Here is a 17,246-nt window from a genome sequence, read left to right on the forward strand (position 1 = left end):
CAAAAAAGGAAAAGAACACACTATGGTATTGCACAGTATGTATATAAGATAAAGCACTAAACATTTCAATTAAAATATATTTCTAAATGAGCACGCATTCAAAATAAATCCCCTAAGTTACATAGACGTGGCAAGAAGCATTATATGCCCTGGCTGAAATGAACCTCAGGATCCTGTCTATGATGGAAAATGTGGTTGGAGTGGTTTGTTTGGCCATGAATATCGTTAGTGTGTGAGGCTGTGCTCACCTTTAAATGTAATTAAACTGGGGAGACACAAGTGTGGTCCAGCCCTGTGTGAGTGGAGAGGAATGAAACCCCAGCAGAAAGTCCATCTGGTGTAATCCTGCTGTCCCCCATTTAGAGATACAGTACCTCAGCAGAGAGATGGAGCTCAACAAAGCAAGGAGAAAAAATTACATAGCTCGTACTATCAATAATTAAAGTGGTCTCAACCCAAACCTAAACAGCCTTTTGACAATTGAGTTGGCAGGATTAATTGCAAACAACTTCCATTAAATCTTCCTTTCATCTTGTCAGTATTTTGTTTTAAATAATATAAAATTCCACATCCTTGTCAGTATGAATGCCTCAGCAATGTGAGTGACTAAAGCACCGAGCTCATGCAATAGCTTTGAATTCAGAAGACAAACTTGAGGAAAGATTTCTCTTTCGGTTCAATATGAAGCCTCTGAAATATCAGGGAAGTAAAAATTGCCTCATTGTGTTCCCTCTTCCCCAAATTCAACCCTGTGGCTACAGGACCAGTGAAACTGAATTTCCACATTTCCCTTTTTGAAGATTGCTTTGGTTGGGTTTGGTTCCCAAGGCTGCCATGAGGACAGATTGTTCCTGTGGCCTCGACTACAGCTGGCACCAGCCTGCCCAGTGCATGAGTTTAGACTGAACTGAGATTTCTCCTCACTCTTCAACCCTGATTTTCCAACACCAACTGCCTGATTTAGCTCCTGGAAGCCACCAGTGAGGTCTTGGAATGTCCATGTGATGCTCTAGACCAAGATAGTCCCACTTCACCACAGAGGTAACCGAGTACTTCTCAATTCCTGCACAGGAATCAGCCTGTAAATGAGGAAACATCCTTTTTTTTGACATTTAATTCTTAGATGGAATGATTATCCCAAGGATGTTCCCATGGCTGCAGCTTGCTTGGCTGGCCACAAGCAAAGCTCTTGTCCTGCCAGTAGTGGAAGGAGGGACATCTTACAGCACCACAGACACCCTTAGAGTTAATGCTGGGTTTAGAGTTAGTGCTGGGTGTGAAACTAAGATGCACTCAGAGAATCTTTATCTCCTTCTCCCAAAGGGATTGCAAATACAGGACGGCTCCTGAAGCTCAGGAACCTGCTGGACTTGAGTTTTACTCATTTTCTTGATTCTCTACACCACACTCCAGCTGTAACTCAGAGTGCAGCCAGGCAGCTCCCCAGACTCCTGCAAAGCTCTGCAAATGTCCCTTGGAAAACTCAATCATTCAGAAGCACAACCTGAACCAGGTGGGCTCTGCTGAATGAGCCCCACCACTGGCACTGGCCAAGCAGGGTGAGGATGCAAAAGCAGGGCAGGGACTTGCATCCCTGCTGCCTCCAGCACAGGGGTTGTTATTCAGCTGCACAGCAGTAAAAGCAAAGTCCTGGTGCTTGCTCAGCATCAGCTTATGCCATTTCACCTGGCTGGGGATTGCTGGATTCCTAAAGAGCTGGGCCAAGTGAAGGCATGGTGGATTCAGCCATCCTGCAGGAGCCTGTAACCTGCTCATTTTGATGCCAGGCTCTTCAGAGGAAGGATTGGGGTTGGATGTGTCTCTTGGCAGCACTGCCATGTTTACAGTGTATATGGACAATCAATTTAAGGTGTGGCTAATGCTGGGTTGGCAGAGCTCCTCCATTTTTAGCCTCATTTCCAGCAGGCTTTGCCTTGGGAAGATCACTTGGGGTGCTGAACACAGGGACTGTAGAGTGTTTTCCTTGGAAAGCCTCTGACAGAAGCCTGCAGCAGTGCAGCCCAGCCCGCTCACACAGCTGTGTCCTCCTGGAACCAGAGGGGCAATAACACAACTCAGTTTGCTCACTTTTGTCCTGGGCTGGATTTGAAAACTGGGAATTAAAAGTAATTAAAAGAATAAAAAGAACTAAAAAGTAAAAAATAGTCCAGTAAGTTTAGTTGATTAATCTTCCCCTTCTAACAAAAATCACTGTCTACGTGAATGACATCAACTTGTCCGATCTGGTTAGCACAGCAGGTGGAGTGATTCATTTGTCACTGAAGGACAGGTTCCACTTCCTTAACCTGGAAGCTGGCACTTCCCCTAAAATAATGAGTTATTGCAAAAAGTAAAATGACTCTGTATTTAACTCCCAGTGCAAATAAGCTCTTGACAAGTCTCTAATTCCCTAGGCTGTGGTTTGCTACTACACTATCTCCAGATCCAAATGGCGAGGATTTACTCACAAGATTAAAACAAAACACAGTGAAAACATTTTTCCTGATTGCTGTAGGATTAAGAAACTATTGCAAAATATCCTTTTCTGTGAATAGTTACTGCCACCACTTAAATTAATTATCTCTGGATGTATGCACAAGCTGAACACAGTATGGGAAAATTCTTGCACAATTCCATCATATCTCATGCAAACTGCTCTGTGTTTTCACAGAAACATTCTAAACTCCCAGAAGATAGACAGAAAGCCAATGTTGCCATGAACATTTGCATCAAAAGTACTTTTTAGCCAACCACAAATAGAAATAATGTCATTCACATGCAATTAGCAACATGAAAAGACAGGATTTTGTTGCTGAAGTCCAGAGAGCCACCTGAATTTTCAGTCATACTTTTAAATGTACTTTGTATTCTGATTAGTTCTTTGTTTAAAATAAATCCTTGCAGGATGTGCTTTCATGGCCTGTGGAAGTTGCACCTGGGAAGTCAGTGTGACACCAACACAGGAAATAAAAGCAGAGGCCTCCAACTACAGCAATGGACAAGGCTGAGGCTCGGCTTTGGGTCTGGGTGGGATGAGGATAATCTTGGCCAGTTAAGCAGAGCTTTACTGAGTGACTGTCAAGGGCAGGGTTAAACCCTCGAGGCACAGCCAGGAGATGCCATTTCTGCAGGCAGCCTCTGAGACACCTGACAACTCCTATTGCAAAGGCAAAACAACAAAATCCAGGAGAACATTCCCAAAACCCTCTCTGAGCTATGGATAAGTTATTCCCTGCAATCAGAGCTCGGTATTGAGCCACCAACACTGCAGCCTCTCACCCACTTCATCTGCAGGGTGCAATTAAGCACTGGGTACTGTATCTTTAACTGGAGAACAGGCAGGGAGGACACGGAGATGCTCCTACTTCATCCGGTGGCTTCTCCTTCTGCCTTCACCGTCATCCAGCAGTGAAGAGAGGATCTGGTGGGCCTGGGGCTGCCGGGGTCCTCCTCGCTTGATCTTGATGCTGGTTCTCAGGGGGGAGCCCGGGATCACATCCTGTCCAGAGCCTGGCTCAATGGAAGACAAAGAGTCTGTAAGGAGAGAAAGTCACGGGAGAGCACTATTTAAAAGGGGAGGCTGAGGAAGACACTCATGGGCCCCTCCGAGTGTTCCTCCTCTGGGAGCAGTGTGCTCCCTCCTGCTTGCTCTCCATGCAGGAAGCAGCACTGGAGATACAGGTCTGCTGCCATCACTCTGCTCCTGCATTAGATGTTTTCCCTCTGCTCTGCCTGAATTCTCTGGGGTAAGTGCTCCTACAGCAGGGCCTGCTCTCCTTTGAAGTTTCATTTCTAAAGTGTTGTTCTTTTATTAATTATAAATTTACTTGGGCTGCAGCAGCTATTCAGCACTGCCCAGAGACTCCTGGTACTGCAGGATGAGCTGGTGGGCAGTGGGCAGTGATGCTCTTAGGGTTTAAGTACCATTTGACTCCTAGTAAAGGACATTTGGAGGCACTGAAAGGATGGAATGGAAGGATTGACCCACCCTGGGCTGCAGCCAAATCAGCTGGGAATAGGTGGTGGCTGTCCCTGCTCCCACAGTGTCTCCAGGTAACAACCTCCTGCTCTTCCCTCAGCTAAACAAATTCAATATTCACTGCTCTGGGACACTCTTCAGCAACAGATGCTGGTGACTTATCTGTCTCATCATTTCCAATGCCCCAATTTCTTCTTCCTTCTGCCTCCAGAGCTGGATGTTTGTGTTTCCCTGCCAGGAGCCCAACGTGCCAGCCTCGGCTGGATCCCACGAGGCAGCATTTCTGTTTCCAGTGAGCTTTTGGCTGCCAGAGGATTTGGGCTCTGTCTGCTGGCACCAAACCCTGCCAAACAATTTGGAATTTGCTGTGTCCTGCTGCTGCTCTCTGCAGCTTCCAGGCCAGGTCAGCTCCAGCTGCCCTTCCAGTGCAGAGAAGTTTGTTTGCTGGGATGTTTTGCTTTGTTGCTTGGGTGGTTGTGGTTTTGGAAACCATGCTCAGTGGGAAGTTTCTTGGGAAAATGAGAGCATGGGATTGGCATTTCTGAGTGGGATTTTAAAGCTGGGCTAACCCAGGACCTGTGGTCAAATCCTTAACACCTACACTGGGAACATGACCAGACAGTTGGTGCCGGGTGATTTAAAATTCTGTGCTGCCTTTCAGCCCAGGGAGGTCTGTGCCCAAGGAAAATATTTTTTGTTATTTAATGTCTTTTTCTCTATGTTTGTTGGGGCTTTTTTAACCATATACCCAAAGATGAACATAACTGCACTAGGAAAATACCTACTTTCCAAGTTCCCTTTCTAATCAGTATTTTTGTAGGGCCTAAAATATGTGTGAAGTGAAAGAATGGAACTATTTCTAAGGCACAGAGTAAGAATACAGTTGTCAATACTTACAAAAAAACCCATAAAGTCATAAAATATAGGTGTTTAAATATGACCTAACCACAGTGCACAATTAAAAACCATCCATTTTTGCTGATGCAGTTACACTGGTATAGAAGTACACACGGGTGTAAATAACTCATCTCCATCCCAAGCAGTAACAGATCAATACAAATGGTTTGCTGAAATGACTGTTTCAAAATAACAGCAGCACAGGCCTTGTTGCTGCTGTATTTCCAAACAGAATGTGAAAAACAGCTAAATCAGGCAGTTCTGCTGGGGCAAGGCTGTGTGAACCCCAGCCCCAGGGTCTACAGAAGATTCCTAAAGAGCTGACTTTTTGCTTTATACCACTATAAATGAAGGTACAACATAAAAGCCAAAGGAGGCCCAGGCCCTGGGTCCTGTAAATGCCCTATTCTTATGGACTCTTCCAGGGAATCCCCCTTTCCCTTCTCCCTGCAGATCATCCCAGCTGGCATGGGCTGCTGCCTAGGAAATTGGGTGGGCATCTCCCTGGTACCTCCACCAGCTCAAAGCAAAGCAGCATAAAAACATCTTTTTCTACCCTTGGAATGAGAATGTGAAGCGAAGCAGGATTAGTGCAGAGGTAAGGTCAGGGTGAGTGTGGTTGAATCATGGTGTTGTGATTCAGGGTTTCCCAAAAATCTTACGCTGTTGCTGCCTGTTGATTTTGGAAACAGCACTTGGGGCCTGCAAGAGCACGAGGCCACCAAGCAGAGCACAGCAGGCTCCAGGCCAGGCCAGCCATGCCCTGGCACTGGAAGGGTCCAGCAACAGTTCCATCCCAGCCCTGCTGGCTCCAGACAGGGCTGGGATCCCAAGGTGCTGCCTGAAGTGCGTCATCACTGTGCAGTGAGGCATTGTCAGGACTGCTGGGCATTTTAGATGTTTAGCATTTCCACAGCTTAAATCAATATCCAAAGGCCACATCCCAATTAAAGGATCTGAGGGAGGTGTGAGGTGGGCTCACAATGAGGTTCCAGGTGTCAAGGACAGAAAAGTGCTCTGGGACTTGGTGAGTGCCAAGGAACAGGTTTGCTGCTCACAGGCTGGGATAGCACAGCCAAATATTTTGCCTCCAACAGTGTTTCTGAAAAGGGAGAAACTGGCACAGCAGGTTTTGGCTGCTGTGAGAGAACTGATCCTCAGCTACACCAAAAGGAGCAGTCTGACCATAACCAGCTCCTGTGACAATAACCAACATCACACTGTGGGTAAGGGAAGAGGACATTCTTTAAGGGATGATGTAGTGATCCCAGTGATGGGAAAGCCAACAGCCTCAAGAGATCACAAAAATCTACCTGAACATATAACATGTGGGACTTCCATTAAATCTGACTGTGAAAATAGGTTTCATGTAAGTTATGATCACAAAATGTTCAGGAATCACCGATTTTCAGGGTGACATGGCAGTGCTGTCTGGGCTTTGGCAAGGGCCTCAGTGGTGTTCAAGTCACTTGGAAGATGCTGTTAACAGGATTAAATGATCTGGCCTAAAGACTTGAACAAGTGGCTCTGTGGGAAGCTGGTGGATGATCTGTGCCACATGGCTTGAGCTGCTGCTCGTGACTTGGCTGCCTGAACTGTAACAAAAATCACTGTAAGGGTCATTTCACCTGCTACTGGAAAGCCAGAGGAAGTAGTGCAGCTGGTGGAACTCAAGCACCTCTAAGTCATGGTACCTAGTTTTGAAAATGTGGCTTGAGGAGACACCAGAGAGCTCAGGAAACTGGGATGGAGTTTAACCAGCAAGCCTGAACAGACCCCCTGGCTCCCTAGAGAAGAAAACCTTAGCAGTGCTTACCATGAATTCCTATCATGTGCTCAAGGATTAATACCCTCTCAGCTAAAATCTTCAGAGCCTCTCGAAGCTGTTGGACACCTTCCCCCTGCAAGAAAGAAAACAAAACTAACGTTGGAACGTGTTGTAGAACAGGCTTCTTGTCCATAACATTGCTTTCATAGCACCAAATCCTGCAGTGTGGATGTTTAAAAATGAAAAGATGTAAAAGAGGAGATGACCTAAGTAGGAGTGCAGGAGAAATCCCTATTCAAAGAGCTCCTCATGTACGCTGAGGCTGGAGTTTGTTGTTCTTGTCACCTTAGGTGTGGGCTTGAAGGGCCAAAGAGATGTTGGGAATTATTTCAGGGATTGAGAGCAGAGATGTGAGAACTCCAAAGCTCTGCACATGCAGTTTGATCTCTTCTGGGAGTCTGTCCCTCAGCAGGTGGGAGGGACAGTAGGGCAGCAATTCCCAACCAGCTCCATGTGACAGAACAACCTAAGAACATGGTGACAACCTGGTCAAAGAAACCTCACCTGGATTTCTGGCACACATTAAATTCAAACCCACTTTTTAAACTGTGAACTCACCCTCTGCCCCCGCCCCCGCCAAAGCCACCTGACAAAGGGAAAATGGTTGAAGGACAGCAAAGTGATAAAAAGGAAAGTAAAACAGTAGAAACACATCCTTACATCAGCGCCTTTGTCACCTTCCTCACCCTTCTTGCCTGGTTCACCCTAAAACCAAGAAAGGGAAACTTGGTTACATGTGGCTGAGGACCCTTCCAGGACTCCTTGGATCCTTCCCCACCAAAGGAGCAAATTAAAGAAGTATTTCACCAGCAGAAAACACATGGACTGGCACTTCATGCCAAGGGCCAAAGTGCTCTCCTGAGTTTTGCCCTGGCTCCTGTCAGCTTCCCAGGAGGTCACCACCACTTCTAACACAAATGGACTTGTCCAGGAGTGGCCACCTGCCATGGCCAGGGCCCCAGCAAGACCACAGACATCTCATTGGGCTCTCAATGAACAACATTGTATGCTAAACCACAGATAAATTGCTCCTTTCCCCCAGACATGCATGTTTTCATCTTGGTTTAGAACAGAAAAATCCTCCATTCTGTTTTCATTAATTAGCCACATCACTTTCTGCCTCTGAAGATGCTCATTAAGCTTTTCTTGAACAAAGAAGTGCTGTGAACACTGGTCTCATGTTTCCCCCCAGCCATGAAGTTCATGCACTTTCCAAAGAGCAGATGACAGGGAGAGATGAAACCACCCTAAGCTAAACATAAAACAAAATTAACAATCTAAAATAGAGTGGAAAGGCTCGGGCTCCTCAAATTTGTTGGACTTCCCTGAGATATTTGTAAAGCAGAGGTGAGCATGGGAGGAAGGACCAAAAAAGAGGCTCTGTGAATTGTATGAAATGATGAAGTGGAACCAAGGTAGAGAGATGAGAACCCTCCCAGAGGCTCTGGGACCTCTCTGGAAGCTGCCACCCAAAAATCCCCCGATTTTCTCCACTAGATCTCTGTCAGCCAACCTTCATCACCATTGGTTTGTTTCCACTGGCCATATGTGCTAGTGCAGACATCTCCTCTGTGCATCTGTTCAGATACTGCCAAAAAATCATTTGGAGACATCTCTTAATCTCATTACAGGGTTTCCAGCTCAGCTTTGCTGACCAAGGTGCAGGAGGGAGCTGAGAGCAGCTGATGGACTTTGAGCTGTTTAACTGTGCCCACCTTTGGGCTCTGACAGTGCCAGGAACTCCTGGGGCCCAGGGAGAGCTGAGTGTGCCCAGCTCTGGCCAGAGGGATCTGCAGGCAAAGCTCAACTCCTGTGCTGGGCTGATGCCCTCCAGGTCACGTCAGCACTGTGCTTTACACCAGGGGATGCTTCATTTGCACAGGGATTCGTTAAGGTGAGGGTGTCTGTGCAACAAATGTCTGAGCTGGAGCCAGCAGAGCTGAGGCAGCTCCAGGCCAGCCAGGGGCACCTACAGTGCCAGGCACCAACCCCACCTGAGCCTGGCACCCACCCACAAGTGCAGCACTTACAGGAAATCCCTTAATGCCCCTCTCTCCAGGCAGACCTGCTTGCCCCTGTTGGAAATAAAGGCAGTGTCATTAGGAGATACTTTGCCACTTGACAAGAACACAGTGTAATTTTTACTAGTGGAATTAAGATGGCTTAATGAAAAAAAACCTTACACTTGGGATAATGTGAAAAAAAATTCCTCTCCCTTGACATTATCACTTAGAGACAGCAAAAGGGGGTTATGGTTTTCTGTCAAGTATCAGCTCCAAATCCCATCAGACTCTGGAGGAGCTGGGTTGGATACGGAGCTCCTGAGCTCAGTGCCCTCTCTGTAAGACGATTAGCAGGTTTTTTGAACTTTCCAGCAGTCAGTTACATTATACCAGGAAGGAATTTGGCTGGAGATTTGTTCCTTACAAAGACACTGCATTCTTCTCTCTGGTAGAAGTGATGGGCCACTGCTGCCCCAGCCAGAACAGAGCCCAGGACTCCCACCGAGCACTGATTTAATCTGCTCCTGCTCCACACACACCCCACAGCTACTGATCAAAACACAGGTACAATATTTTGGTTGGTTTGTTTCTTTCTCCTGCTGTGCTAATTTTCACATTGTTCTCAGTGAGAGGCTTTTGTTCTTTTTGGGTTTTTTTTTTTTTGTTTTTTGTTATTACAGAAACAGTTTGAACTAGTACTTGTTGGTTTGGGGCAGAATGGAATTATGTTAAACTGAACATCTTTTTTTCCCCTGTTTTCCTGCACGGTGCTGGTTTCCCACCCTGGAGCACCTGAGGCAGGGCAGAATCCCTGACCAGGAGAGCAGTTATAGGTTATTTAGTGAGAAAGCAGAAGCTTGGGAAGAAAAGGCAAAATGTAAAAGCATTTATAAAAATCCATTAATAAAACAGCCACATATTTCTCCCCTGGCTCTTCTCCCATAGACACACATAGAAACAAACACATCCTTTTTTCCCCCCAAAATAACTACATATATGGTAGCAGATTTCTGCAGTAGAAAGGGAGAGCTGCTGGGTTTGTGTCCATCTAATTTGTATAAAACCAAGAAGCACCTACAGAACATTCCCATGGAGGACTGAATTTCTATGGAATGCCTTGCCAGCAAAAGGAAAAGGCCCCTGTGGACAGGGAGAGCTCTGGGAGAAAGGCCCAGTCTGTCAGGTGCTCCCAGTATCTTCAAAGGGAAATACTTGGATTCTGCACTGGAAGGAGCAAAGCTCATGAAAAAGCACAGGCAAGAGGAAAAATCACAGAGAGGAGCACAACAACACACTGAACAGACATAAACAGGCTGTGCTCCATGTCCAGGAGGAACAGAAAGGATGTTATCAGCTTAAAGGGGATCAAAGGATATTTAGGCTGGATGTTGGCAATATCTTTTATCCCAGGCCTCCCTGGCTGTTGCTCTGAAGTCTGCCTGGAGATGCTGTGGAGCCTCCTTGCCTGGCAGTGTTTGGGATGAGCAGGGGCTGAGCGTGAGCAGCACACAGAGCTGAGCCATCCAGGGGCTGCGCTCTGACTGCTTCAGGTCCCTTCCACATCTGCTCTCGTCGAGATTAAGCAGGGAGAATGCATAATAACATTTCCTCAAATCTCAGTAGATGTTGTGAACCCCCTCCTCTGCTTTTCTTTGCAGCTGCACAGCTCCTGTGCTCCAGCCCTCATTTGTATCCACCAAACCCAAAATTGCAGCACGTCATTGTCAAAACCAGCATCCAAAGCCGTGCTCACAAAAGACAGAAAAGCACACAGAGCATCCTACAGAAATTCTGACAGAAAAAGCTGTCAGCTTCCCTTTCCACAATAACAGAGGATGGACAGGAAATACAGGGGCTTTATTCTATTTATCAAGTAATTTTGATAGTTGAAAATCTCATTTGTCCCAAACCTAAGAGGAGAGTTACAATTCTAAATTGTAACCTCCAGCAAGGAGGGAACAAAACCAAATTCTAAGGGGTGAATGGACACAATGCAACAAGATTTTGTTTCAAAATAAGTTTAGTAGTAATATGGTACATTAATGTACATAATATGATCTACCACAAACTACAGGAAAATGTTAAATGAATCATTGAGGAAGAGTTTTAGCAGTTTCCTGGATGGAAATGTGACACTTTGCCACACACCGTGACCTTCTAATTTTTTTTAGCTGAAAATAAAGACTGAATGGCAATGAGATGTAGTTGGTAATCTGTGCATCCACCTCACCAGTTAAGGTTTTGCTCTCTATCGGAATCTTGAATTCTAGTCCCAGAACTCCAGCAGTCTGCAATCTATTTGTAAAGCCAAGTCATGCCCAAACTGGCTGAGCTGCACAAGGAAAGTGTTACAAAAAATCACCAACAGTCCCTCTGTCTTTCAGGGAAGTGCAAGTGATTTCTTACATAAGAACAGGACCAAGCACCCAAAACTAAAATATAACAGAGATTTCAAAGGGCAGATGTGCCCCACTCTCAGATATCTGATCCCTCAGGAGGGGTGAAAGCACCTGGACCTGCTCCCCTTGCACAGAGCCTGGACAGAGGAGCAGTTTCTTGCTGGTTATTGCCATGAGTTTGAGAAGTCAGCACATTGGAGTTCACTGATCTGCATTTGTGTGTCTTGGCTCTTTCAGGCATCCCTGTTGTCTGCTGGGTTGGAAGGGGGAGCAGGAATGCAGAGGAGGTTCTGTCACGGGGGAATCACGTCACCTACAGCCCCCATTCACCTCCATCCACACAAGGGTAAAACGGCCCTTGGGAGAAAAGGGAATTTGTGTCCCAGAGCTGTGGCCTCCACTGCAAACATCCATCACTTTAGAGGCACCAACCAAAGTTTTCCTCCTTGTCTTTCTCCCGTCCTTTGACTCTCTCCACGCTGGGGTCTCAGTGATTCTCCACAGTGCATTTCACAGACCTAAGGGCTGAATGATCCTCTTCCACCTACCCCACTCCAGGGTGATTTTGTGCTCCCTGACTCACCCAGAGATTTCAAAGACCATGACCTGCTGGCAATTAAGCTGAACAGAAGCAGCCAAAGGCCCAAATGCCACTTTCAGACTGTTCCCAATGCTTGAATGCTGGACTGGGAATCTGACACATTTATACCCTTGCTAGATATTTCTCTGGTAGTTCCTAAACTTCACCAGTTTGAAAATAACATTCAAACAGCTTTTTTGTTCTAAGTTTAGTTATCAGCACTGGACAGACCACTAAGGCACATAAACATTAAGAACATGACTGCAGTATTCCAAATATGTTAAGAAAATCATTTGACCTGGGGAATAACTTTGGTTTAGGAAAAGTCTGGTGAGTTTTTAAAGCCTTAGTGCCAGAGAAGGAAGAATTCAGTTAGACTTCTCAAAACACTCCACACTAAACAGCTTTGGCTGGTGAAAGAAAGTTGGTCTCTACAGCCTCTATACACCATGCCTTTGCTACCTGAATCTCTTTAGGGAACATCTGACTTTGCAAGGAATTCAACCCTTTCTCTGTACAGGAATCCCTCATCTTGGTTCTTGCAGAAACCCCAGAAACTTTGCTTAAATTTAATTTCATAAAATTAAATTTAAATTTAATTAATAAAATTTAAAGCTGGTGGTGGCTGTAGCCCCCCTGCATCTGTGAGACCTGTGTTGTACATAATTCCTGAGGCCTCACCCCCCAAATGCTGTGGGAATCTCTCTGTGCATATAAAATCTTACTCTCTCTCCTCGGTCTCCTTTGGATCCTTTTGGTCCAGGCTGTCCTGGAGATCCTGGCAAGCCCTAGGAGAGATACAGAATGAGAAGGAATTAATTTCTACTGTGCAACCTTTGTTTATGTGTAGCGAACACATTTCCCAGTGATCCTCAGCTCCTGAAAACCTCATACACCCATCAAGCAATTGGGCTGGATTCTCTTTTTTCCCTCAAGCAAATACAACAGGAGCTCTGTTTGCAGATATCCTGAGCCCTGTACTTTCTGCAGATCCCTCTATTTGGGTCTTTCAACTGCAGGCCCCTGATGTGACATTTTTTTGGGGCCAGTATGACAGGACAGTTCCTGTTCTCAGTTACCAAGAAGAAATTAATACACAGGTAGTATGTTTAACTTAAAAATCCCCACTGCTTCCCCCCACTTCTTAATTGCCTCAGTGGGTGGCAGGAGCAAGCACACATACCTGAAAATTAATTGGATTGTGTAGTGGAAATTATTTTGAAGCTATTCACTCACCCTAATAAACAATTTTCAAATTAAGCCCAATCTCTGCTAATAATTTAACTCCCTGGGTTGAACAAATCTATAAAGCAGTCACCAACAGCTAAGAAGGGTGCAGTCTCCAGATTTCTACTAATTGAACTGCTATGCAGAAATTGATCCAAATTCTTAACTTATCCACCCAGAGAAGCCACAGTTATTAACCAGACCAAGAGAGAACAATATTGTTTGTTTATATTCAGCCTGTCAGCTCCCCCTCTTCCCACAACCACGTACAAGATGCCTTTTTTCCACCTCAAGTGATTTGCATGTTGTCTTGGAGGCTGCAAAAGAGTCTGGAGCTCCCCTCCAGGCCAAATCCTCACATCAGCACCCAGAGAAATGGCTTTTCTTGGCCCAGAGAAACGAGCATTGCTGTGAGGAGCTCCGTGCATGTGAAGTGGCCCAAGGAGGTTGCACACATGTGATTTAAGGGTGCAAACGAGGAGCCCTGTCCCAGTTTCAGCTGGGAGCCAGCAATGCCCACCAGCAGCACGTTGCTCCCTGCCTGCAGCCAGCCCCACCAGCTCAGCTGAGCTCCCCACCAAGGATTCTGAGACCCAGGCCTGGTTTAGGAGGTTCCCTGGGGCTGCCAAATGAGGTAGGGCACAGAGCAGGCCTGGCCCTGTGTCAAACATGCAGCATGAACAAAGCCCAGGTGTCCATAAGCATCCTCTGCTCCTGACAGCTCTCAGCAGTGTGTGGTGATGCTCAAGAACACTGAATTCCACCTTGCAAAAATAAAAGATTTGCAGCGTGTGCTGCGTGTCAAAAAGCCAGACTCAGCTACAGAATCTATTTATGAATGGTGAATTACCTTATATTTAATGATGTTAAACTGCATCTGTCATTTGGCTGCCAAATCTCTCACTGAGCTCGTATCAATCTGGAGTTTCTCAGTGTTCTCCAGAGCATTCCCTAATTGAAAGGATTCTGCTCCACTGGCAAACTTTCCCTAACCTGTTGTCCATTGCTTCTTCAAAGTGGTTAATAAACACATAGGAAAAATCTTCTCTATTTTCAGTTCCACACCTCCTCTTCTCAGATCTGAGTTACATCCCTTTATAAAGGGATGTATTTCTCTGGGCTCTCCAGTCATGTGGGATTCCTTTGGAAAAATTTGATGCTGCTGCTTTACCTCTACATTAAGCAAGGTTCTTCCCAAAACTGAGTCCCTTTGTATCAGTCAGCCACAATTTGGAGTAGTTTGGCAGTTTCCTATTCATGATTTCACTTCTTTCCATTTAACCAGCTTTTTCCATCCATGTGAGTACTGTGCTCTTCTTCTACCATAAATTCTTTGGAATGAGTTTTTCCCACTCCATTATTATCTCCCCCCTCCACAATGTTTGTATCAATAAATAATCAAACTGATGGGAATTTGTGATGTTTTTCTTGAATAGAAAGTGCTATGTCTGAAAAAGTAGGCTTAACACGTTCACTCTGGTGAATTGGTGAATTCCCATTGATGCATTTTTTGTTCTTTTTATGTGTTCCACAGGAAATGCAGTGTTTTTCTATCACTGTGTTAGTAAAGCCCATGTCAGATCCTTTGCATCAACTCAGGCCACAGTGAAATGTTTTGACACAGCAGCAGCACAATGTGTTGTTATGATTAAGGGAAATTCTAGAAAACACAACCATTTCAACCTCTCAGCACAACCCAGAATAAGGAAAAGGAATTAAATCACAGAATTTCATGGGGAGCAAACCAGCAGACCTAAGATTACTCTCCCTCCTTGTGCAGTGAGATGATGTTTCACCCCTGACCCCTCTCTGCCCTTCACCCCAAAGCACCAAAGCACCTTACTTGTGATCCAGGGGCTCCAGTGGGTCCTGGGGGCCCTTTGGGTCCTGAAGCACCTGGTGGTCCTGGTGGGAATCATAATTGGAAACAATTTTAAGGAGGCTTAGAAGGAAGAACCCTAAATTCCAAGGCATTTACTTCCTTTCGTGTTCTGCTGAGTCTCTCAATGAGTGAGAACCCTTCACCAAACACTGGATTACTGGACATCCACATCCTGACACAATACATCCCCATGCCCTAGGGGAGATGTTGGAGCTCTGGGAGGGAAAAAATGGTGAAAAGAGGAAGGAAAGATGCCAGTAATGTCCACATTTCCATTCCTTAAAAATGCAACTTCTGAGAAAACTTTTGAGATCCATGGAACAGCTGCTTGAGAGCAAGACACTGCAGGTGCTGCTCCTGAAACAATCTCAGGTGGCAAGGGAAGCCCCAGGGCAGCTGCACTTGGTTTCTCTGGGGTGTCAGAAAGCTGAGGATGAACGTGAAGGAGATGGAGACAGGAGAGGCTGAGTGAGGCAAAGCAAAGCTGTCTCTTGGTCTTCACTCACTCCAGTGGCAATAAATTAATTTAAAATCTGTACCACGGGAGTGCTGCTTCCAGGATGAGTTAAACACCATCTAAACAGGTCAACTTGTCTCACACAGTCACTTAACAGATTCATTCCTTTTGAAAAAATAATTATATCTCAACAGTAGCTGTTAAATTATACCTGCAGATGGGAGACAGGATATTTGCTTAGCCTGAACTTAGCAATACTCCTCTCTGCTTTACTTGTCACAACCCTTGAGATGAAACAATGTGGACATTATACACAAAGTACAGCTGAATCAGCCTCAATCATTAATGCACCATACAAATGCTTAAGTCAAAGAATAAAGGAATTGAAGGATAAATGAAAGGCCCTCATAATGAAAGGAGAAGCCTTTTCTGCAACTAATGGGAGTTCACTCCTAAATATGCATCATACAGGGAAGTGCTGACGTTTGCAGGAATATTATCATTTAAGCCACCCATCAGCACAGAGAGAAAGAAGGCTTGTCACTGAATTTTCATCTCAGATTCTGATTGCAGTTATACTGGTGAAAATCTGGAATAGCTCAAACTGGCTCCAAAGTCTTCACAGACATCACCGAGTGTCAGACCAGACCCTGCTTGGTGGAGATCAGGACAGGTTTGCAGCAGGGGGAGAACAACTCTGCTCTCAGGAAGGAATCAGTGGATAACCCACTCTTAAAGACAGCTTTTAATTAGCCCCTTTCTCAAGATGAGTCCTGCCAAAGGTGAAACGTCAATAGATAAAAAGCCCAGTTACTTCTTGTAATCCTTCCAGTAAGGACAACTTCCCTCCCCTGCAGGCACCCACTGACCACCCACTCCATGAGGAAGGCTCTGCCCATCCTCCCCATCCTCCCCATCCTCCCCATCTTCCCCATCCTCCCATCCCATCCCTGGGTGTCACCTGGTGGCCCCGCGGGCCCCGGGGCTCCCCTCGGTCCGGGCAGTCCAGCCATGATGGTGTCGATGACGGTGGAGGCCAGCTGGGGTTCTCCATCTGCGGCACAGAGCAGAGTCAGTGTCGAGCCCAGCCGGGATCTCTTCCCAAAATCCTCTGGCGCCCGTTGCTGGCCAGGGGCCGGCAGTGCTGCAGGATGCTCAGTCTGGGCTCCTGGAGCACTCGCCCTTTGCTCTCAAAGAGCTGTGACCCTCGTCCTGCACAGCTGCTCGTCTCACCCCAGAGAACCCCAGGCAAGCTGTCCTTTCTCCCAAAACCCTGGTGTTTTATCCACCTGTATAATCCTGCCTTGGAATGACTGACCCCAAGTCCTCCATCTCCAGGTCCCAGCTGGCTGGTGGCTGCCTGGCACATGTAACAGGGCTGTGGGGCTCTGTCCTGCCTGGCACCAGGGTCCTGCTGAGCCCCCCTGGCAGCACAGCCCCCCAGCCCAGCCAGCTCACCTGGGCAGGTGCTGCTGGGGGTGCCCTGAGGTGTAAGGATGCAGGAGAGCCCAGGGATGGGTGTGCTCTGCCCCCTCCGTGTGCTCAGGAAACTTTCCTGCCGTTTAGGATTATTTTAGGTGTTCAACTGAGCAGGTTCACTGAGCTCTGGGAAATGCAGAGAAATGGGAGTGGAGCAGGGAAGCCAGCAGCAGGAATTGGAGGAGTTTTGTGCTTTTGCACATCTTAGTTCTCTCCAGTAAAGAATAAAACCCAGCAGCCTGTAGCTGTCCACACCTTCCCTCAGCCTGGAGCCAATAAAGCAACCATCAGTATTTACTGTGATGCCAAAACCATATTCAACAACTGTGTTCCCTCTGCAGCTGTCCTGTGGCACACCTGCAGTCTGGGGAGGTACCTGTATGGCAGCACCTTTTATTTGAGCACCCTACAACACTTTGGGACAGTTGTGGAAATCTGGGGCAAAAATTCAAGACAACAAGGCCACAAAACAAGCAAGGGAACCTCACACCCTGGTGCCACCAAGGCTTACAGTC

General features: G+C 46.3%; 1 protein-coding gene across 12 annotated transcripts in view; it reads right to left on the reverse strand.

The window, feature by feature from the left end:
• Positions 1-696: 696 nt before the first annotated feature.
• The window catches only part of COL26A1 (collagen type XXVI alpha 1 chain), a 159,311-nt gene continuing 142,761 nt past the window's right edge, over positions 697-17,246 (reverse strand). For 6 of the 12 annotated variants that reach the window (XM_088066297.1, XM_088066296.1, XM_088066291.1 and 3 more), the window contains 8 exons: positions 16,214-16,306; positions 14,757-14,818; positions 12,412-12,474; positions 8,735-8,779; positions 7,365-7,409; positions 6,693-6,777; positions 3,366-3,534; positions 697-2,048 (listed from right to left, as the gene is read on the reverse strand). In XM_088066297.1, the coding sequence (XP_087922423.1) occupies positions 1,877-2,048; positions 3,366-3,534; positions 6,693-6,777; positions 7,365-7,409; positions 8,735-8,779; positions 12,412-12,474; positions 14,757-14,818; positions 16,214-16,306 (734 nt within the window). In that variant the 3' untranslated portion in view covers positions 697-1,876. Of the gene's footprint in view, positions 3,535-6,692; positions 6,778-7,364; positions 7,410-8,734; positions 8,780-12,411; positions 12,475-14,756; positions 14,819-16,213; positions 16,307-17,246 lie in introns of all 12 variants that reach the window. The other 6 variants (XM_088066289.1, XM_088066292.1, XM_088066290.1 and 3 more) reach the window with 6 other exon arrangements.

This window comes from Pseudopodoces humilis, chromosome 23 (genome assembly GCF_049639895.1).
Source record: "Pseudopodoces humilis isolate 2021_Gansu_Grassland_sample_001 chromosome 23, ASM4963989v1, whole genome shotgun sequence".
Lineage (NCBI taxonomy): Eukaryota > Metazoa > Chordata > Aves > Passeriformes > Paridae > Pseudopodoces > Pseudopodoces humilis.